This window comes from Bacillus rossius, chromosome 1, assembly GCF_032445375.1.
Source record: "Bacillus rossius redtenbacheri isolate Brsri chromosome 1, Brsri_v3, whole genome shotgun sequence".
Taxonomy (NCBI): Eukaryota; Metazoa; Arthropoda; class Insecta; order Phasmatodea; family Bacillidae; genus Bacillus; species Bacillus rossius.
This window is the reverse complement of record NC_086330.1, coordinates 212,565,609-212,589,001: the sequence shown is the minus strand read 5'-3', so window position 1 is coordinate 212,589,001 and position 23,393 is coordinate 212,565,609. Positions and strand designations below refer to the sequence as shown.

The following is a 23,393-nucleotide window of genomic DNA, read 5'->3' as shown; positions in this document are numbered from 1 at the left end:
ATATAAAAGAAATCACATCAGTTTAAACTGGTCCACTCCGGTCAACCGTATTGTTACGACACACCTTAGGAGAGAACTCGACATAACAGTATGGTGTGACACTGGCCTTAGTATGTAGGAGTGTGCATACTTATTAATACGAATAAGCTTCTAGTTATTTAGTAAATTTTATCTCTTAAAAAAAAAACGTTTGAGGTACTAAGAATTGGCGAAAAGTTTCATTTCGATTACCTGACCTTTCACACCCAAATCGTACGTGACGTTCGTTCTGGTTGTTGCAGACAACCACGTAAAGCCAGTCGTAATGCGTGAGTGTGACAATACCGCAGCTGGAGTGTGCTTGTGTGCAGGTGCCGCGGCATTGGCTACAACCTGACGGCCATGCCCAACGACCTGAACCACGACACGCAGGAAGAGGCCGGCCTCGAGGTGCACCAGTTCTGGCCGCTGGTCGAGATACACTGCTCGCCCGACCTCAAGTTCTTCCTGTGCTCCGTGTACGCGCCCATCTGCATCGAGGACTACCACAAGCGCCTGCCCGCCTGTCGCAGCGTGTGCGAGCGGGCGCGCTCTGGCTGCACGCCCATCATGAAGCAGTACGGCTTCCCGTGGCCCGAGCGCATGGCGTGCGAGAAGCTGCCTGTTCACGGCGACCCCAACCACCTGTGCATGGAGCAGGCCAACCGCAGCGAGGCGGCGCCCACGCAGCCTCCACCGCCCCCGCCGCCGCCACACACGCGGTGTCGCGTCAAGGGCGGGCGCCGCGTGTGCAAGGAGCCCGACAAGGACTGTGCGTGTCGCTGCCGCCACCCGCTGGTGGCCGTGCCCAGAGACTCGCCCTGGTTCAACCGCAGCGTGTCCGTGGGCGGCGTGTCCAACTGCGGCTTCCCCTGCCACGGCGTGTTCTTCTCGCAGCAGGAGCGCGACTTCGCGTCCGTGTGGATCGCCATGTGGTCGGGCCTTTGCTTCGCCTGCACGCTCATGACTCTCACCACCTTCCTCATCGACACGGAGCGCTTCCGCTACCCCGAGCGGCCCATCGTGTTCCTGTCGGCCTGCTACCTGATGGTGAGCGTGGGCTACCTGGTGCGCGTGGGACTGGGCCACGACCAGGTGGCCTGCGAGGCCGGCATGGTCCGCCACAGCTCCACCGGGCCGGTCGCCTGCACGCTCGTCTTCCTGCTCGTCTACTTCTTCGGCATGGCCTCGTCCATCTGGTGGGTGGTGCTGAGCCTCACGTGGTTCCTGGCCGCCGGCCTCAAGTGGGGCAACGAGGCCATCGCGGGCTACTCGCAGTACTTCCACCTCGCGGCGTGGCTGGTCCCCACGGTCAAGTCGGTGGCCGTGCTGGTGCTGGCGGCGGTGGACGGCGACCCGGTGGCCGGCATCTGCTACGTGGGCAACACGAGCGCTGACCACCTGCGCGGCTTCGTGCTCGCGCCCCTGGTGCTCTACCTGCTGCTGGGCACGTCCTTCCTGCTGGGCGGCTTCGTGTCGCTCTTCCGTATCCGCAGCGTCATCAAGCAGCAGGGCGGCCAGGGCGGCCGCTGCAAGGCCGACAAGCTGGAGAAGCTCATGATTCGCATCGGCATCTTCAGCGTGCTGTACACGGTGCCCGCCACCATCGTCATCGGCTGCCTGCTGTACGAGACGACGCTGCACGACGAGTGGATGGCGCCGCTGGTGTGTCCGTGCCACGGGCGTCGCGCGCGCCCCATCTACGCCGTGCTCATGCTCAAGTACTTCATGGCGCTGGCCGTGGGCATCACCTCGGGCGTGTGGATCTGGTCGGGCAAGACCCTGGACTCGTGGCGGCGGCTGTGGCGGCGGCTGTGCGGCGGCCGCCCCCGCCCCGTCCTCGTGAAGCAGCAGTACGCCGTGCCCAGCAGCCTGCTGGCCGCGCCGCACATCGCCGCCGCCGGGGGCAGCGTGCAGTCCAGCCGCCACCACTTCCCGCCGCATGCCAAGCCCCCCTCCAGTAGCGCCGCGCCGCCCAGGTACGTATGACACAAGCAGGCGGGCTCCGAGAACCTCAGCAACTACGGCCCCATCTGAGCTGCGTGGCCTCGGGAGCTCGCCGCCGCGGTCTTCAGGTCGCCCCACCTCTACCGCCAGCCGCGTGCTTCCCTCGTGGAAGTTCAGTATTTATTATAGTTGTTTTATTTGCAAACATGTTTCTATATACTCTTCTGCAGAAACCAGACAACTGAATCTAAGAACAATGTTGTTGCGAATTCGCAAGTAACTTGTAGCTTCTCTGTAGTAGTTGGAGAGATACCATAGACAAAAAAGAAATAAGTGTTTTTCATGACCAGTTTCTTACTTTTTGTGTTAAGTTTATATAATGTAAAACTAAATCACATAATATAAACATCCTAACGGGTGAAATGGGAACATGTTAAAATCTTAAAATATATATTGTAACTTTTTACGTGTATCATTCGTGCCAAGCTTCAGAAATGTAATGTTTCTAAGAACAAATCCTTACTCTCTCATGGCCAGTTACACCATTACAGTTGAAGCGTAATTTCGTTTCATTGACTGGTTAGACTATATTTTGACCACACGTTCTGTGCATCATTAGGTTTTCAATGCTGAACAAACATCATTGGGAACTTCGAGTCCAACCAACGGTCGTGTTGGTTCATGACAATGATCTCGGATCGACACAGAGCGAGCAGACATGTTCGAGTTTTTACGGATTTAATGCGGGTGATTATTTTAATGAGTAAACATTAGAAAATTATTTAAAAACATTCAGATGATATATGATATATGATATATTTATGAAAAATGTTGCTTTGTCTAGAGTTACAATTACTTATTGTAAGAAATACCCATATTTAAAGTTTCAAATACACGTTTTTTTTTTCTTCAGTTTAATGGTTAGGCATTTAATTTCAACGAAATCACTTTCGTTACTAAGAAGAGGCTTTCTTTAATACGTTAATATTTTAGACTTATTGGAAATTAACAGGTTATCTTCTGGCGCTATCTTCTGGCGACCGCAATAACTATTCACTCATTAGCTCACTGTGTCACAATCTATTTTAACGACTTCATATCGTTCCAGCCTATTACTGCTGATAACCTTTTGCCGCAGATTGGAAATACGTGAACCTTGGTTCACGCGAGCGACGTTCGTGTAGTAGGCCTACCATGTGTTGGCGCAACGTTTGAGGGATCGTGGATCGAACGGCAGAATGGTGCAACTGGCCATTAGGCCATAAGCGACGTGGTTTCGAGCAAATTCAAAACAAAACTTTTAATGTATGTTGTTCATGCCCAGTTTCCTTACTTCATATTAAGCAGATGCGGATACAAATATACGATTTTTTTTATAAAACATAAAATAACGACCATTTTTTCACGCTTTAGGGAAATAATTTTCGAAGTGGTAAAAACCGGTTGTTATTTTTTTTTTTAATTTTTATACACAATCTTATAACTCTTGCTTATTTATTTTAGTTTTTTTTTTAAATGAAAACCGTAGCATCCGAGCATTGTTGCGGACAACTATTAATTGTTGGGCAACGGTTGAAGAAATTAGAGACAGGGGTATGGAACAACAGTTTATTAGGGATTAATAAATACAACATAACAATCAATGGATAGTGCTTCGATTGTTCAGTTTGCGAAATGGCTCCCCAAGGATTCTGTGTAAGCTTGCACTGTGAACACACATAACAAAAATTACTGCCACTGCAAATAACACTGTATGACTTCCTACAAACATACCCTGAACTGTGATTTGTCCTTTCTGTTATGACAACAACTATAGTTTTTAAGTGTGTAAGAAACAAAATGGCGGACCAAAACGTTAAGGTAATTATAAAGGGCCTTAACCTGCATGTAAGTATTTATAACATAAATATGGTTAACTGTAATAAACAGGGAAAAGATTAAACAAGAAGACAATTGCAGTGTCTGAATACGTAACTATAACTGAATCGCTCCGGGTTCCCACAGTCCATTTATCGTTAACCATCGTATACTGCGCGTTACTCCCGCCCTGTTTCTAAGGCGTATGTAATGAGTCACTCGCCTGCTGTGATAGTGCCGACGTCTTCTACGTCCCAGCGGGTAGCCGACGATGAACGCCTGGCGGGACCTCGCCCGCGAACAAACTCACCGGGTCCTCAGCCGCACGGGGCGCCGACTGGGAAACGTCAGTCATGTCTTCGCTGCCGGAGTCACGGGTTCGGGACCTGGCGCAACTCGTCCCGCGACGCCTCTCCAGGGGCTCGATTCCTCGCTCGTAGTAACAGGGACTAGCCTCAGGACTAGCACGGCTTCGTGAAGCCAAGTCCTCCGTCGCTTCGCTCGGGATGCGGATTCGTGTTAATCCGCCACGGCGTGTTCCGGGTCTCTGTTGTGGCGTCACACCCCCAGGGCTCGAAATCTCGAACTCTCTTCACTCGGCTCGCCTAGAACAGGGGCTGCGCAACCGAGTATGTGCTTCTTCCGACAAGGTCACCAGAGTCCATCCAGGTTGCCCTTCCTCGGGGTTTTCCTGCATGGTGACCTGGTGATGAAGTCCTCCGGTACCGATGGAGTGGCTGGTGTTGACTATGATCGGGCAGCATGACTGCCCACGTCAGCCAGTGGTGTCGTAGCCGGGTATACACTCTCCTGGTCCCTCCAACGATGTCGATGTCTGACCTGGGGGATTGATTTTTTCCTAACCTAACTTAAAACTAAGTATGTTGGGGAGGGTTCCGGGTTAGGGAGGGAGACTAAGTGGGTCTCAGGCTGAAGCCTATACGCTCTAATCATGCAGGGTGTTAGCCATGCAGGAGGGGTCGCATGCATCATGTGCTAGGAGGGGGATTGGCCAGCCATGGCAGCGATTGGCACCATGACTAACTCCCCTCACTGACTATACTAGACTAAAACTATATAAGTTGGGCCCAGGTAAAACCTGCATAGGCACAGGGAAAACTGGGTACTTACACGTGGGATGCAAATTTCATGCATATATATCAAGCAGATTGGTCACGGGAAACAGAAGGATGGTTCTGGAAGAAGAGTTGGACAGAGTAGAAAAGAATCTACCATGCGGGGGTTGGGCACTTGGACATTGCTGTGCGCATTTCCTTTGGTGGCTCCACACTGCCCCCTTATAAATGCGTCTCGGGAGTGATTCACTGACCCGCTGTCCGGGCATAGCGAACCGAATCCCGTCTGGCTGTTTCCACAACTGCCTGGCGAGGAACGAGACGCGGGTCACAAAGAATCGGTTCCGGCGAACGGGTCTCTTTGGGATTTGGTTTTGTATGCGCTGAGGGACTCGTTCACTGAGCCGTTTCCCGTCTGGGAAGTTCACAGGTCTCGGCGCGGCTCATTGGTCCGTGAACGGATCACCCACGCTCGGATTCACTGTTTCTCGTTCAGAGTAGCTGTTCGTCTCGGAAAAAACGTTACCGAGTGACGACACTGGGAACAATTTAAATAAAACCCACAACGTAACTCTTTATGTCTGGTAATTATGCTCTGTTTCTTATATCCATATTTAGTATATTCAAAGGTAAATTAATTGTTTGCAAAACTTAAAAAAAAATTCTTTTATTTATCAGCGGAAGAATTTTTGAAAAAAATTATAATTTTTTGCTTTATTTTTATTATTCGCAAATAGTATATTTTCGTCCGCTTGATTATCTTCAGACATACAAATTGTTATTATAAACGATATGGCTGGAATTAAATAATATTATGTAGCTTAGTGTTTGTTTTGGTTTAAAAATTTTAAATAAATAGTTCCATCTAAATACATTCAGTAGGTTTTCCTCGATGCTGTGACAAACAGGAACACATCGAGTTTTTAAAGCTACCGACTTTTTTCTTTGTAATGTGAATATCCCTTTCCTTTACTATAATTTTCATTTTAATCCATGCAATGTAAAAAATTTGACCCTTGGAGATCTTGTCGTTAAATCAGATAAGTTGCACTGACACCTAAATAAGACGATTTTTAAAGTCCGAATTTCACAAGATATCGAGAACGACACGTCGAGACCGATATGTCGAAATGAGAAAGATGTCGTGAAGCGACATCAAATTCCTAATGCCGCATAGCCGATGAAAGCTGGAAGCCGATCCTTCAAGAGTCCTTGGGTTCTGATCAGGAAGTGATGTTCGCGGAGGACGCAATGCACCAGCCCGAGGTTAAAGCGAGTATCTTACATCGTTAAATCTCAAGTTGAAAAAGTCGTTTATTAAAGCCGTCGTACTACATGGATGTGAGACATGGAGGTCGAAAACAGTTCTAACGTGGTTATGGTTTTGGAGCGGAAAGTGTGAAGTCGGTGGCCACTGGGTAGTTCAATCCAGTCTATCGGGAACATATCGATAAGCGTGGGAGATATGCTGGTCGAATGGCAATATCTCCTGTGGAAGAACACAACTGGCTAGGCCAAGGTAAAGGCTGGAAGAAGTAGCTACTCTGTAAGCATCTACTGTGGATCGCACTCATAACGTCTGGTAGCAGAGAGGAGGAAACAGAACCCAGCGGAGAAGAGCACTGGGGCTGAAGGTAGCCTTCAAGTATTTCAACAACAAAACTATAAATATTTGAGGACGTGAACAACTAGATTGCGCTATTTAATTTACGGAATAAAAGGTACTCAAAGTGTAATCGACGGCGTGGCAACGGCTCCGTTATTGAAAGCCAGTCTCTGAGGAGGACTCGCACGTGAGTCTGGCAGCCCAGGTCCTCTGCAGTCGGTAGCGATGTAAGGCCAGTGAAGCCTCGCTGTCTGTGCAGTCACAGGCGCTGGACTTCCCTACAGCCTCGACGTTATTGCGTTCATAGGCCTCATTTGTTCACGATCTTCACTACTAATCCAGTCAATTTGTTCTCAAAAGGGCCCCTAGCAGGAAAGTTTTGGGGTAGTTTTGATTTATTCCATGCTTATGTTTTTTGGGGTGCTGAATGCGAATTTGAGATTTGCTAACAATATTTTGTGACACAACATTTAAAATTTTTTTAAAAAAGCTAAAAAATCTCAATTGTTGGCAGTTTTTTGCTTATGCCTCGAAAACTATCAACTTTTTGCAAATAACATTTCTATTCAAAATGAAAGTATCTAAAATTTCCTACAATTTGTCTTTTTTATGTTTTTTTCTCCGACTAACCGTTTGGGCTCAAACTCTAGTTGAACATTGTTGTATATTGGCTGTCTCCGAGAAAACCCCACTTTTTCCATTCCAAAACTCTAAATTATTATTAACGGCTATCATTAAGTAAATCCCTCCTAGTTTTAAGCTAAATACACTGAAGCCGAGTTTAACTTGTTATGCCATCTCCAGTACTAATAAGCACTTTTATAATCCTATTGTATTTAAATTCTGTGCAAGTGTAATTCCGTCTTATACATATTTTTTATTTTTATTTATTCTCTCCCGACCTCCACAAAAGATTTTATAACTGCCCCATCTAGTAAGTGCTCTTATTTTATTATGTTATTTTATTATAATTTATTATATTATTTCTCTTTCGTTGCTTATTTCTTTTATGCTTTACATTCGGATCCATTACTTGTCTTTACTGTGAAAATACTTCACACGGTTAGTAATGCAGGAAGGGAGATGGAATGTCTCCACTGCAATACACTCCCTTCCCCCTCTTGCGATCATGAACAGCCCCATTCAGATACAAGATAGGGATGTAGTCATCAATCCAATCACACTTTTTCAACGAATGACCATCGTGATACATTCAGATGAAGATCTGCGAGAATTTTTGCGTTACGAACTTAGCCCCTATCCTCTCTCTCTATCTCTCTTCGATGAGCATGGGATGAGAAAAGGAACAAAATCGAGCTTGCATAGGGCTTTTGCACCTATTGAACAGGCAGATTTGAATAATACAAAATATGTCATCGATGGAGGGTTTTTGTTACACATATGTCAAGTCAAACTACAACTCAAAATACCATTGTCATTTTCGATGGCTACCCTGACGAAGCTTGGTGAAAGCACCAAGCGCATAGAACGTTTTAGAAGAGCACAAAGAAAACAATCTGCTGCAATATCATTTACAGAATCGATGGTGCCCACTGTCTCACAGGAGAGTTTCCTTGCCAACTGCGAAAACAAGAACCGGTTGATTTCAATGTTGATGGAAAAATTTCATGATGCAAAAATGTATTCACAGTAAGCTGTAGAGGATGCTGACATCCTAATTATCACAACAGCTCTTAAGTTGGCCCCATCAAATGAATATGTAACAGTGGTGGGGGAAGATATAGACCTTTTGGTGATTTTGATTGTCCTGTGTAGCCCAGACATAAAAAATGTCTTCTTTTTGAAACCAGGAAAAGGAAAGTGTCGCAAGCGCTCTATAATCCTCATCTTGCCACTCACAAAATTCTATCAGACCATATATTGTTCCTGCACGTGATGAGTGGTTGTGACACTACCTATGCTATTTTTAACCAGGGAAAACTGAAATTTCTCAAAGTCCTGAAAAAGAACAATGACCTGCAAGCAATCATTGATGCTTTCAAAAACCCTCATGCACATCAGGACGAGATTGCCGAAGCAGGAAACGTGTTACTCATCGCTCTATATGGGAGAGGTCATGATACAAGCGTGAACGATTTGAGATACAGGCAATGTGTATCTTCATCGTACAAAAATAAAACCAACATTGCCTCACTACCCCCCACCGAAGCTGCTGCACGACAACGTTAACTGAGAGTTTACTTTCAGGTGCAGCAATGGTTATCCAGTCAAAACACACTCAACGAGCAACAAAGAGATCCGAGCGAGTGGGGGTGGAAAAAAACAAGAGGTGGTATCGTGCCAGTTCCAACCACTTCCAACCCTGCACCAGACTCGATACTTAAGCACATTTATTGTAAATGTAAAAAAGGCTGCCAACGCAATTGTGGATGCAGGAAGGCAGGTCTTCATTGCTCTCCGATCTGCACATCGTGCGAAGGGCTGTGTGATAACGTCGAGCCCCCGGAAGACAGCACTGACATAGACGAAGAAGAGGCCGAAGAAAGAGATCGAGAACAGACTGAAAAGAGATGCTTACATAATATGCAAGGTATGTCTAATCTAACAATCTATTTCGTATTCATTCATGTCTCCTTGAGATATGGTCACAAGTTGTTTTATCACCACCTATTTTATTTTCCAGATGTACAAACCCCGACACTGACGATAGAAAAACCAGAATCTATGTCAGAACCCGCCGCCTTCGAAGAACCTCAGCCAGAAACCTCTGAACGACTACGGCACATATAATTTTTGCTCATATAGAGGTAGATATAATATATAAACATTTGTAATAAAATAAAATAAGAAATATGTTTTAAGATTTTTCGTTGGAATTTCAGTTTTTGTAACCAAATTTGTACAATTTCGGACTTTTTTAATAACTTGAAAATTATGTAATTTTTGAAAAATGACCTGTATCTACCTTCACATATATGATCAAAGTAAGATATGCACAGATAACTGAAAGGAATTCACTAAATTACAGCTGTTAATAATAAATTAGAGTCTTGGAGTGGAATAAGTGAGTTTTTGGGGTCACAGCCAAACTACACCAATTTTCAACTAGCGCTTGAGCCCGAACGGTTAGGCGGAGAAAAAAAAACATAAATAAACAAATTGTAGGAAATTTTAGATACTTTGATTTTGAATATAAATGTTATTTACAAAAAGTTGGTAGTTTTTGATTCATAAACAATAAACTGCCAAAAATTGAGGTTTTTTTACTGTTTTTTTAATGTTGCGTCACGAAATTTTGTTAGCAAACCTCAAATTCGGATTCAGCACCCCTTAAAACATAAGAATAAAAAAAAACTACCCCAAAACTTTCCCGGTAAAAACACAATTTAACTGGACTATACGGCGACAAGTCGAACGACACATGCCTCACTGGCGGGAGTCTCGAAGGAGGCGCTGTCGCCGGCGCGGTCCCGCCACGGCTGGTGTCGGCTGTGAGGATAGATAAATACGAACATCTGGAGGCGGAGTGCATTTCGGAAATGCCTGGGCTCGGGTCGTGACACCGGGCGAAGGGAAGGGAGGGGGTAGTGACATGGGGAGGGAGGCGTTGTGAAAACAAGAGCTCTTGTGAGGGTAGTCCCTAAAGAGCGGCGAGGTGGGGGAGACAGCCACTGGGCACCATGAGGAGGGGGGAGGAGTTTTTGTATTTTCTTTTAAACCTTTTTATTTTTTATTTCGATGGACGGGCGTCACCAGATTATTTAACTTCCCTCCTTACACCTACTCGTCCCGGTACAGCCCCGCGCATAAGGTGTGCCTACCGCGCCAAGGGATCGCTGGTTTCTGCCCCAACAGTTATTGTGCGGAGGTTAGGCGACTGCACGAGACACGAGATAATGGTTCTGGTCAAGTCTCCACTAAGGCATGACGTGCTTGCGATTGGTAAGTTGGCAAGTCCTCTAGCTTTGAGCGGGCAGTTAGTATAGTATTAAAACATTGCAAACCCTAGGCCTACAACTCTGTAACCTGGGAGTTTTATTTTATTTAGAGAGTGTAATGCATGAGTTCCATACAACAAACATTAAAAATGCCAAGAAGATTACGGTGTGCATGCTATAATATTTCTTACTCGAATGAACATAAAATTAAATGGAAACATTTAATTAGCCACAGATAATTTTTAAATATTATATTTGAGGTTAATTATAGTGAGGCGCGTCCGAGACATTGCCAGTCCGCACGGGACACTTCGGGGCTCATAATCAAAACCAAAATTAGTTGCATATGTTTTCAAATAATTAAATTACCTTATATGATTCGTTATTTAAGTTTTAAAAATTCATACGGTAAATACTTATGCCGTAACATTTAATTTGTTTTATTTAATATTACAAATAATAACTAAATGGTAAGTATTATTAAAAATGGACAGGCCTTAACTTCCTTCGATACCAAACACACTTTTGTAGGACGTGACGTGAATCTCATCATCGTAAATATGCCTCGAAGTCTGAACTGGGCGTCAACGGGGCGACGCCAAAGTTGCACTCGTACTTCGGAGTGGTTCGCCGATTGAAGCTGCTCTTGTTGTGGGCCGCAACCAGCGAGCAGCGCTAGGTGGTCGAGTGGCCAAAGTCCTGAGTGAGCGAGGCAAGTGCTCGGAGACCTCGGACAACACCTGGTCTCGTGTCTCGCAGCCAGGCAGCATTGCGTGGTTCACCGCCTCATTCGCCTGCCAGCCACACGCGATGCCTCTGTTCCTCAGCCCTTCTTCTGTGCAATGCCAGATTTCATAATTTCGCTAACTGCCGACTTCCTTTTACTGGAGTGAGACCCGAAGCGTCAGTTCGCGATTAATTAGCGTAAAATAACTCACAATAGACTTTATTAATATGTGCTCAGCACTGTCTTCCTTTCCACAGTTGGAGCACATGTGCTGACGGGCAGGGCGCACCAGGGCGGATCCACATCGATTGGCAGGGGAAGGCAAATTAAAATTTTTAATATAATTTTAGTACATTTAGGATTGAAATACCTATTATATTTTATTTGTGGTTATAAACATCATATATATTATAAAATACTTCAGTAAGTTTGGTAAACTATGAAAGTAATAAGGAGAAAATCTGAAAATTAATCAGGGTTTTGGGGTGATGCACCATTGCGGACGCATGTGCCACTGGTTTCAACCCAGACGCGGACCGCAGGGTCAAAGCTCCCGAGTCCCACCCCCACCAGCTCTTCTTCCGGTTCATCCTTCTCGTCCTGTACCGACCCTACCTGCTTGATGCTTGCAATTTACAACCCCTCATGAATCAGCCCAGGGTTTTCCATGTGTCTATGCAGGTTTTACCTGGGGCCTACTGAACTAGTTATAGTCTAGATCTTAGATAGGGGAGTAAGCCATGTCATCAATTGCTACCATGGCTTACTAATCCCCAAAAAAAGCACATGATGCATGCTACCCTTTCTGCGTGGCTAAAACCCAGCATGAGTAGGCGTATAGGCTTCGGCCTGAGACGCGCACCTAGGGTGGTATTTATATTCACGTCTTGAGCAATTCCTTCGTCAAGAATTTCTTATATGCATTCTTATTTAACATTTGTGTGCCATAGAGGTTGCTTGAGATGATCTCAAGTGATCGCAAACAAGACAATCTTGATGAAGACCATCTTATGATAGTCCCATATTTCTTATTTCTGAGAGGGCATTCTCCTGTCTCATAGTCGTTGCTTGAGAACACCATCGTAGAAGCATGTTTCATAGTCGCTGAGACCGTGCTTAAGAAAACGAATAAGATCGTCTTTGCCAAGACCACTGCAGGCATGTCTCAAGCAAATGCTTGTTCTGATCGCAATGTAGAAAATGGCGGATTCTCGTGAACCTCGTATTTTTATTCTTAAATAAATCCTGTATGAAGTGCTGAAGCAATTTTATATGTATTTTAAATGAGTTTAGTGTTTGTTTGTGACCAGTGGTTACATTTTCAAGTGCTAAACAGACACATTTATTTACATATCGATCACAGAACGAGTACAATGGATGTGGAAAACGATGCGATTAATGATGGTTGGTGGTACATATCACAATCAGAAAATTTAATTCTACATTCGTGACACCAGAATACATTAAAAATAATTTAAGAAAAAGTGGCATTACACTGTTGATATAGCATAATTTTCCACAAAATTCGTTAGAGGGTTTCGTAGTGTATTGGTTAGGGAGATGAGATTCAAGTCTATGAATAGAGAAGACAATACGAATGTGGTTCAAATCCTGGCACTGACAATTTTTTTTTATAGTTACAGTTAATGAAAAATGCAAATATAGCTTTAAGAGATATCTTATTAGATTTATTTTTTAAAATCTAATTGTTATAATATATTTAAATACATAGCTCAGTTTATTGATTTGGTTATTTCATACGCAGTAGGCTTTGAGACACACTGTAGTCTATATATTTTACTTATAATACGAATAAATTATAGAATCACAAGTAACTTGAACAAGAATAATTAACCTATTATATGAGTAAATTAATGTCTTATATTATTAATGAACAAACAAACACTCTGTAAAGGGTTTTACAAAATTTTAAGTTCCTAACTATGTACCCTTATCAGATTCGTTCAAACTTATTGTTATAATTCTAAACATACATTTTTCTTACTTAAAATTAAAAAAAATTTTTTACTGTGTAGTTAAATCTGATATTTTTATTAAACTAACATTTACTGCACCTTATCCTGAAACTGAAGCAGTGTGAAATTTTCTGAAAAAAAAAAAAATATGTTTTTCACTACCTGAAATATTTTTTTATAATTCTGTAAAGTCAGGTAGCTTTTAAACAAGTAGTAATTCAGTATTAACAGTTCTGAAGATGCTAACTTAATTTTATTATTTTTTAAAATGGTATTATTAAATCGTTAGATACATAATTTCTTAATGTTAAACTTGCACAGGAAAGACAAAAGTCTATAAAGTTCTTAATTTCATTCATCTCAAGTGACACAAGCTGAGATGTACTAGAAGTTGTGCATATTTGTGGTCGCAAAACATCAATTTTTCCATGTGTGATTCAAGAGTATTAAAAAAATAAACGAATTCCTCACATCAACGTAAAACGCACTTCGAATGTAGTGACATATACTCACTAAATCTTGTTACTATAAATAGCCTCACATTCTGGGGTTTCAGGGCTTGGTGTGAATAGTACCAGAATATTTAACGAAAACAGTTCAATCGGCAAAGTTCATGAATGCTCGTGTCTTTTCGGCTGTCTCAAGTAAGTGCTTCGTCAAGCCGTAAGTACGGCAAACAAGCTCTTGCTTGAGCATGCAGTCTTCATGAAGCTCGTCTTGTTCGCGGACTATGAAACATGTAGATTGAAATCGCTGCCTTGAGAAACAAGACCGTCTTCGTCAAGACGGTCTCAAGACATTGCTTAAGATGCGACTATAAATACCAGCCTTAGTCTTCGTAATCCAGACCACTTCCAAGCAAATACACTTAGTTTTAGTTAGGTTAGGAAAAACATGCCTCTCTTTTGTTGGCACGCCTGCTTTCATGCACCCTTCCAAAGGGCCTGGCTCTAGGTATAGAAGCTTTCATAGCCATAGTCTTACCTAAAACCGTATTAGTATGTGTTTTATTTTCTGCTAAACCCACTAGCCAAAGTCGTCAATATGGCGGACCTGCGTGTGGCAACATACACTTGTATATAATCTATTTTGTGAACATTAGGGGACGTACCAAACTTATTGGTGTGCCGAATGAAAATTTATGATAGTGAAACTTCTTTAGGATATATTTTATGAACTTAAATAGTTTTAGCAAGAAGTAATCACAATTTTTAAAATACGTAAGAAAACTGGTATTACATACTACACGGATAAAGCTCATAGCCTCCATACACTTGTGTCTCGGTGGTGCAGCAGCAGAATAGTCGAAGGTTCCCTTTTTGACATGGTTCATATCATGTCATTGGGAATTTTTTCTTCCTTTTTTTTAGTAAAATTACTGTTGATACAACTTTTGCTTCATGCAAAAATTAGTTATTAATTTTTATTGATTAATCTAATTGCTGCAATAACTTTAAATTCCTACATATCTCATTCCGGTGATTCGGTTATTTCATACTTATTAGCCATGTAAAATTTATATTTTAATTACAATAAAAATAAATTTCATGTTCACAAGTAAGTCAAAACAAAAAAAAAATATCAGGAAATTAAATGTCAATAAATTATTGATAAGTAAACACACGCTTCATATGAACTGCTCACCTGTTAAACTAAATGAAAATGCAAGGTGGTTTTCTTTCACTACGGTTTTAAGTTTACTATGGAAACTAATAATATTCTAAGCTATGCTTTTTTATTTTTTTCGCGTGGTGAAAGTTAGTTACCTTCTCTCTATTTCTAATAAGTTAGCAGATATTCAATTAAAATATTTAAAACAGTGAATCGTAGCATTAAAGATACCTACAATGAAATTAGCACAATTTTTACTGTAAATTAGTGCGATGAGCTGTCTTATGAATATAATATGAATATATGATTATGAATATAATATTATGAATGTATCAAAAATAAATTAAAGAAAACCTGATTATATTGGGTCCTTTAAATTTAATATTTCTAGATTTTCAAACTAAACTAAAAAAGAAAATTTACACTCGTTCAGACTAAAATTGCACTGTTTTTGTTTTAAATTTAAACACTAATAAATTTTTTTTGAGTGACGGGTAGATAATAGAATATCACAAATAATTCACAAAGTTACATAATATTATAACAATCTGTTATTTTCGTATATTTTCAGTATTTGGTTTTGTTGACAACTACAAGTGTATTCCTACCCCAATATGCTTGCTTATTTCGGTAACTGCGTTGGATTATTTTGTGTCAGTCTTCTGCTATATAAACTGTAGTGCCCACGTTTACACCCACAGGTATAGAAAAATGAAGGTATCGTGTAGGGCGGGCTTTAGGCACTTGCGGATACTAGTATAACTAAGTACTTTCAGAGGTACATTCCAGACGTGTTAATGTCAGAAAATAACTTTTTTTCAATTAGAAGTTATAGAAAGGCGTGTTGATTCATTTTGGTACATTGCATAGGCAGACACTTTTTCAAGACGATTTTTTTTTGTGGTTTATATAATTTAAACAAAAATGTGTTCTTTCCTTGGCGCGACTGTAGTTCCCAGTTGCCGGGTAAAAGGCGCTTGTCTTTGTTACTAGGAACGCGTTCAAACGATTTACTGGCCAGACAATGTACCGACTTGTGAAGTTGGAAGTCTACTGCCGTCCAAACACTCACAGATCTTGTAAAATGTGATGCCTCTCAAATAGTGATTAAATAGCTTTCTAGTTTTCAGGGTCCCTTGCCAGACACGCACATCGAAAAAAATCACAACTACATTTTCGACTTCTGAGAAATTATCTCAAAATTTAACGCATACATTCCTGTCTTATCCTGTGTGTTACCAAGATTGCAATTTAAAGGATATTTGTTTACGAAATCGAATTATCAGTGATAACAGTTCTTAATGCTAAAATATCTCAGCAACATCTTCGACGTATAACGTAACTGAACAAGTGACTTACTAGTCAAGTCTATAATAAAACCATTAAACAGTGAACATTTTCGACTACTTGGGACTGGCTGTCAGGCGTGCCCATAGACAGTGGCGTAGCGTGCCATCTCGGCGCCTGGGGCGGGAGACCCATTTTGCCGCCCCCATTCTATAGGTGCTTACTTAAAATTAAATTTCACATGCAATGAGGTACCTTTTATTGAAGTTAAAATAGGATGAGCGGTTTTACAAGCGGATTCTACGGGCCTTATGAGCAGCGAAGTCAGAAATAACTTTGTCAAAATCAATATTAGCAGCCAATTCTTGTTCAATCGACAATATAGCCAAGTTTGATAGTCTAGCGGAGCTCATAGTAGATCTGAGGTAATTTTTTATTAGCTTCAACTTCGAAAAACTTCTCTCACAACTTGCAACACTAATCGCCAAAGTCAAATATATACGAATCAAGATGACTATATTTGGAACCGAAATTCCGAGATTCAGTTTTTGAATGAACTGGAGGAGCTCCAGTGGTCCATTACCACTTATATGTTCCTCTGATTCAGAACAGGCAACAACAACAAACTGCTAAAGACGCTTCCGCTCCATCTGAAACTCGTCCTTGTCGATGTCTTCTAATACATGGGAAAGATCACACTCGAACTTGCTGTCCAAAAGTTTCGCTGGCATCAAAAATCCGAACTTGTCCGATATTTCTTGAATTTGCTGGAATCGAGTCGTCATTTCTTGAATGATCTTGTCGAATGATGCGGTAATCTCTCGACGGATTTCCTGTTCGTGAGACAAAGCTGCTTCTTCAGAAGATTCATCGCCATGAATGCGTTTTTTCCTGCGAATTCTTCTCGTTTTCAGTTCGATTCCGAGTTTTTCGCAGAGAGTCTTAGCAAAGTCAATTGCTTCTTGCACGAAACGGTCTCTACTTTCCACTAAGAGGGTTTTCAAAGCGCAGAGTTTCTGAGCACACTTATCCACACTTAGTCCTCGTTGCTGCAGGTAAATCTGTGCGTCATCTACTTCAGGTAGCACTGCAGCCCAAAAGCCAAGAAAAGTTAGGAAGTTAAATGACTGCATGGCTGTCAGGAGAAGACTGGCTCCCGATCTTGTTTCGGAAGTTTGAGATGAATCTGTTAATTGTTCCAGTACCTCAAGAACTACCTCAAACTTATTTTTAAGCATCTTGACAGCTACATGTCTAGCGCTCCAGCGCGTTTCAGTGACTCGTTTTAATGCTTGACCTGTGACGGCAACCAAAGCGTTCCATCGAACAGTTGATGCGGAAAAGAAGGCAAACAGCTTCTCCAGAGTTCCAAAAAATGTCACGGAATCCACTGATTCAGAAGCAGCGTGTACCCCAGCCAAGTTTAGTGAGTGGTTTGTGCATGCAACGAATATAGCTTTCGGATTCGGTGCTTTAATCCGGGCTTGAACTCCATTGTGGATCCCTGACATTGTGGCAGCATTGTCATAAGCCTGTCCTCTCAGATTCTGTATGTCCAGTCCGTCTAATGTTATCTTCGCGATTATATCGTTGCTGAGATCTTCTGCATTTTTTCCTTTTGGTTCGAAGAAGTCAATGAAAGATTATACCACGGCGACTTTTTCTCCTTCGATATGTACGTATCGCAGAACTTGGCTCATTTGGTCATTGTGGGAGATGACTGGTGTGCTGTCGAAGATTACGCAATAATATTTAGCTTCTTGAATACGACGGATGATGGTGGATCGAACTTGCTGTCCCAGTAAGTTTATAAATTCATTCTGGGTTTCTGGAGATAGATACGAAACTGAGACTCTTGCTCCCAGCTTTATCTTTGTCAGGCGTTCCATTAGAAGAGGGTCGTATTCAGCTAGGAGGTGCACTAACTCCAGAAAGTTCCCGCGATTGCCACTATCATCTCCTCGAATGTCTTCTCGATGTCCTCTGAAGGCCAGATTCTGTTTGGCTAAGAACTGGATAATATTCAGCAACCTGTACAGTACATCCCTCCACTTCTTCTCCTCACTTTCGAAAACTTCTTGTTGTTTCTGATCGATGGTTGCTTTACAGTTCAGGCGAACTTCCAGCTCCTTCCATTTCAAGAAGCTCTGTTCATGGCCCAGGCTATTTTCATGGTCTCCTATTCTTGGATTTAGCTTCCACCATTTGTTGAATCCTTCTTCAGATGCGAAGTTAGAGCCGGAATTGCCAAACAGCTTGCAAGAAAAACAATACAAGGATTGCTTCAAAGGCGAGTACACCATCCATGTTCGGAGAACCTTTTCACCGTTAGATAATGGTTTGTAGAACCACTCTTTGGTTAGTTTTCGGGTACCGCCTTTCGTTGAAGTCCCTGAGCGAACAACATCGGCAAATTTGGAATCGATGTGCTGTACTGAGTCAGATCCGCGACATACTAGAAGCGTTCTTACTTCGTCGGTCATAGGAGAAGGCCAGCAACCTACATCTCCGAGATTCACATCTTTGATTTCGGCAGGAGCAGAAGGCACGATTTCAATTATGTCTTCTTTGGCAACTTTCACTTTTTCTGCAGGCTTATGACTAGATTCTTGAGGTACTTTTAATGAGTCGACTTCGTCTTGACCCTGCTCTGTGGTGGGACCAGAACTACTTCCAACTGCGACGGCAGGTACGTCTTCTTCTTGTACCTGTAAAATAAGTTATGTATTCCCATGAATATTGGACGGAGGACACGTTCGAATTTCAAATAAGTATTTTATCTATCACAAAACAAAAGTGGTTTTGGTGACGGCGCGGTTTGCCGGGCTTATAGGAAAATTTACAAACAAAATTGATTTTGTATGGCAGCTACCTTTTTTAGAGTTTCCCGGTAAAAACTGACTGAGTAAGCCATGTTATAGATGTTATTAAAAGATAAAATGACGAGAAATTTGAGAAAAATCGTTGGCGCCATTTTTGAGCTAAATGAAAAATTATGTTTTCTTTGTATGACAGGTCCCAAAATAATCAAGATATCCAAAAACAAAAAAAAAAATATTCCTAGACTACTACTAGATTTACAAAACATCCCCTATTGAAGTTTTAAATTAAAGTAGCAGGACAAAATTCAGTCGTAAACTTAAAAAGATGTAACTTAACTTAATGTAATTTATGTTAATATACTCCATACTTTTTAAACAATAATCAATGTTCAAACAGCTATTAGAGCAATTTTAAGTGTATTATAAAATAAGATTTAATGTACGAGTGTGACTCCGTACTCGCAGACAAACCTAGGTGAATAGGTTTTGCGAGACTAATGTAAGAAATATTGTAACTTTTGTAAACAATAAATAAATAATAATAATAATAATATAGGAGTTTTACTGTGTCCCGGTTTGCGGAAGTTGTTTGGTTTGCCCTGGGTTAAGGTCAAACTTTACAGTACAATGCGTAGTACTAAATTCAATGAGTGCGAAAGAGAGGCATCGACACGGGCCGACGCGTGAAACAAAAGATTTTGTATTAGTAATGAACACAATAAGGAGTGCCGCTCAACTCGGCTCGCGCGCGCCGGGCGGCGCGGCGTGATGCGATGTTGCCGTTCGTATGTAAACAAACAAACGTTATAAAGAGCTCTCTCAGTGATTTCGCAGTTTTTCTTTTAAATAAATATTAAAAAATAGTTGGTGCGCAAAATTTTAGATAAAAATGGAACATTATAGTGTGTCTGACACATGTAATGGATGAATCATAGATCAGATCTCAACCCGCTTCACCGGCGACCCGCCCCCGCGGGTTGCCGCCCGGGGCGGGCCGCCCCCTCCGCCCCACCCACGCTACGCCACTGCCCATAGACTAAAGTTGTTATATAAACAGATTACTGACATCTGCACACGAGGTAACTTTGCCATTGGCTTACGTCTTGCGATGTTCCTTAACTCTCAACAACTGTGATGTCAACTAGGCTGTATGTGCTTGTTTACAAATATCACTCACCCTTTCTGTTAAAAATACTAAATATAAAGTAGTAATTTGATGCAGATCATATCTGAATCCAGGACCACACCTGGATACACAACGCACCACACTATTGTAACAGTTGTAGTGGCAGGCAAGCCGCTGATGGCCTCGGGGTTGTAGCACTGCGGGGTTGAGCGCGCTATGCGCAACCCGAGTGCAGTGACTGTCGTGGGAGAGCAGGGTTGGCGGCCCTGCCAGGGCGACCTCTGGCCGACTTTGAGCGCGGACAAACACGGCTGCCAGCTAGGGCCACTATGCACGTCACAGACCCTCAAACTCGACCCGTGGCGCTGGCCAAACAAGAGTTCCGTGGCGCAGTAGCTGGTCCGACACGCTCGCCGCCAATATTGACACGTGCGTGTTGAGGTGTCGCTGCGAGGCCGTGGGGCCTGTGGGTCTGGAGGGACTGTGGTGCCTGGTACCTTTTAGTGTCTCCATAGGCCGCGCTTCTTGATCATTCCACCCGATTCGGTTCACAATCGAATTTACGTGTTATTAACTAAACTTAATAATTACAATACTCCTAAACGAATAATTCGCTCATGCCGGTTTTATCATTTGCATCAAAAACATGGATATCGTATTGACATATTTTAATCTTACTGATTTTGATAATGATTATATATATATGTAAATAGTATTTTGGTATGTATGTATATACTTCGATACATTTCGACCGATAAACATGAAAGTTGGCACATAGAATTGTTTTTTATTTTTTATTCAGAAGATTTTTATGCTATACTCGCCGCTAGATGTCGCTGCAGCGAATCAGCCTCTAAACCGTTCAACCGATCGCCATAAGTAAACAGAAAAAAATGAGTCATAGACATACAAACAGTAAGCCTGTGTCATTTCTCTATGTCCACTACACTGTCATATAGCGCTGTCACCCTATGTTCAGCCCGGGCAACGCCGTGTACTACAGCTATCAATAACTATTATTCTTTTATTTGTAGGCAAATTACATTTGTATCACACGCAATAAACTATCTTTGGACGTCTTACATGTCAATTATTTATACAATATCTATATTGCTGTAACCATAGAAAAGAGAGGGCTGTAACTCATGGGACACATAGCAATAAATAACAATAACAAATAGTGACTGTGATTTTGAATACTGTATTATATATAAATAAATAAAATGTTGTTGTTGGTATGTATGACGTTGATAAACTCTTGACACCATGATCACCATGAAAGTTGTCATATCGAAGTTAATTTTCGTGGAAAATATTATCATACCAGCCATTTTGATATAACTCGCCACTAGATAGCACTGCAGCATATCAGCTTCTATATCGTTCAACCGATTTCCATGAAAATGTGTATATTGTGATTTTTACTGTTCTTAATCCTCAATAACAACAAATAGTGATTGTGAGTTTGATCAGTATTTAGCGAGTTTAAAATTGAATTACATTTCCAACTTTTAATAAATTCTAAATTACATACAAATCTTCCATATATATATTTAGATAGATAGAAAAAGAGAGAGGTAAACAAACAAAAACTGGCAGGACAACATCTTCCGTGTTCTGCTAGTATTATAAATTATATGAGCTAGATACTGGGACTCATGTCTGTCAACAGTAGTTAGTAGTATATAATAGGGCATCCGAGATAAGGATTCAGGATGTGGAGCCGGGAGCCGGTGTCCGCCATCTTGGATTGTGACGTCACGGCGGCAAAAATTCCTCAAAATTCCTCAAAAATGACTCAAAAATACTCAAAAATAACCCGTTTTAAGAAAAAAAAATTCCCGTTTTCGAGGGAAAAATTCCCGTTTCGAGGGAAAATTTCCCGTTTTATTCCGTAAAAATCCCAGCGGCTAGAAATGTCCTGATAGAGGCTTAAGCATCCTTAACTCAAGCCTCAGTTAAGCCTCTATCAGGACTTGACCTTGACCTCGATGGCCATCTTTATCCGGGGACTGGCTTCTGGCTGTGGAGCCGGGAGCCGGTCAGCCATATTGAATTGTGTCGTCACGGCGGCCATCTTGGATGGTTGTGACCTCGATCTTTGACCTTGACCTTGACCCCGACAGCCATCTTGGATCCGCCATCTTGGATCCACCATTTTGGATGACGTTATTGTGTTTTCTCGAACATTCCGGCGATGTGTTTTCCGCCATATTGGATGATGACGTCACCGTTGCAATTTCCGTTACGCCCGCCATCTTTAAATTTATTATCCGAGTTTAATGAAAAAAATTTCAAATTTATAAAAAAATTCATTTAATAAAATTTTAACAAAAACATTAAAAAAAAACTTACATTTACGACACGGAGTTCGGAGTCCTCGGTTCGAACCCGATGAGGACAAAAAAATAAATATGGCGACCGATCCTTCTGCCCCGTGGTGGCTGCTGGCATACTGACTCCCACCACTTTTTTTCAAAAGCATATATATCGTCACCTAGTATGACATCATGTCCGCCATCTTGTCTTCGATGCTGGAAGCCATCATCATTGTATCGTCGGCGAGAGTGCGCTGACGCCATGTTAGTTGAATTCTTATCCGCTACAGTGCAGTAATCATTTATTATTGCTGTGTCACCCGCCATCTTGAAATTTGGCCGCCATCTTGAAAATCCGTAATTATTTAGCTAGGAATTCGGGAAAAGTTCCAAACTTCATGAAATAAATCACTCATTAATTTACATATTGATTCGATCCGCTCCTGTCCTCGGTCCGATACTCGATCGATGCAATAATGTTTAATTTTATGAGAAAATAATAATTTCAATAAACCACGTTCAACATTCTTAAAGAGACTTTAAATCCTCTACTACCATCACCCTACCAGACATCAAGACCACCATATTGGAAATTCGTAATTGTAATGCTAGAGATTCGGGAAAAAGTTCAAAATTCACTAAATAAATTTGTAATCTATATACCGATTGATTAGATCGACTTAGATCCTAGGTTCGATCCCTGGCCGATACAAAACAACTTTAATTTTAAAAAAGTACCAGAAAAGTGTAAGGTTCGAGAAATAAAACACCACAAAGTTTTTACACAATTTCTATCCTACTACAGAATCACTTGCAAAAGCCAGCAATCTCATAAACATTTAGCCCTGCATAGACGTGCAACGACTACTTCTTAGCTCCAACAGCTCCAAATGCTCCAAATGGCTCCAACAGCTCCAAATGGCCCCAAAAGCTCCAACTGCCTTTTCTTTCAACAGCTCCAATGATATTGGGCTACATTGCTACGAGTCTAAGAGACTATGTGGCTACAAGGATACGAGTCTAAAAGGATCTAGCTGGTTCCGAGTTATACATGGCTGCGAGACTTCATGACTAAAAGACCGCATGGCTACGAAACTACATGTCTATGAAGCTACATGGATAC

At 41.9% G+C, this 23,393-nt stretch overlaps 1 protein-coding gene across 6 annotated transcripts in view; it reads left to right on the top strand.

Annotated features, from left to right (window-relative positions):
• The window catches only part of LOC134527272 (frizzled-2), a 735,576-nt gene extending 713,816 nt beyond the window's left edge, over positions 1 to 21,760 (top strand). For 5 of the 6 annotated variants that reach the window (XM_063359807.1, XM_063359806.1, XM_063359809.1 and 2 more), the window contains one exon: positions 351 to 21,760. In XM_063359807.1, coding sequence (XP_063215877.1) covers positions 351 to 2,007 — 1,657 coding nt within the window. In that variant the 3' untranslated portion in view covers positions 2,008 to 21,760. The remainder of the gene's footprint in view (positions 1 to 350) is intronic. The other variant, XR_010074140.1, reaches the window with a different exon arrangement.
• The last annotated feature ends 1,633 nt before the right edge of the window (positions 21,761 to 23,393 follow it).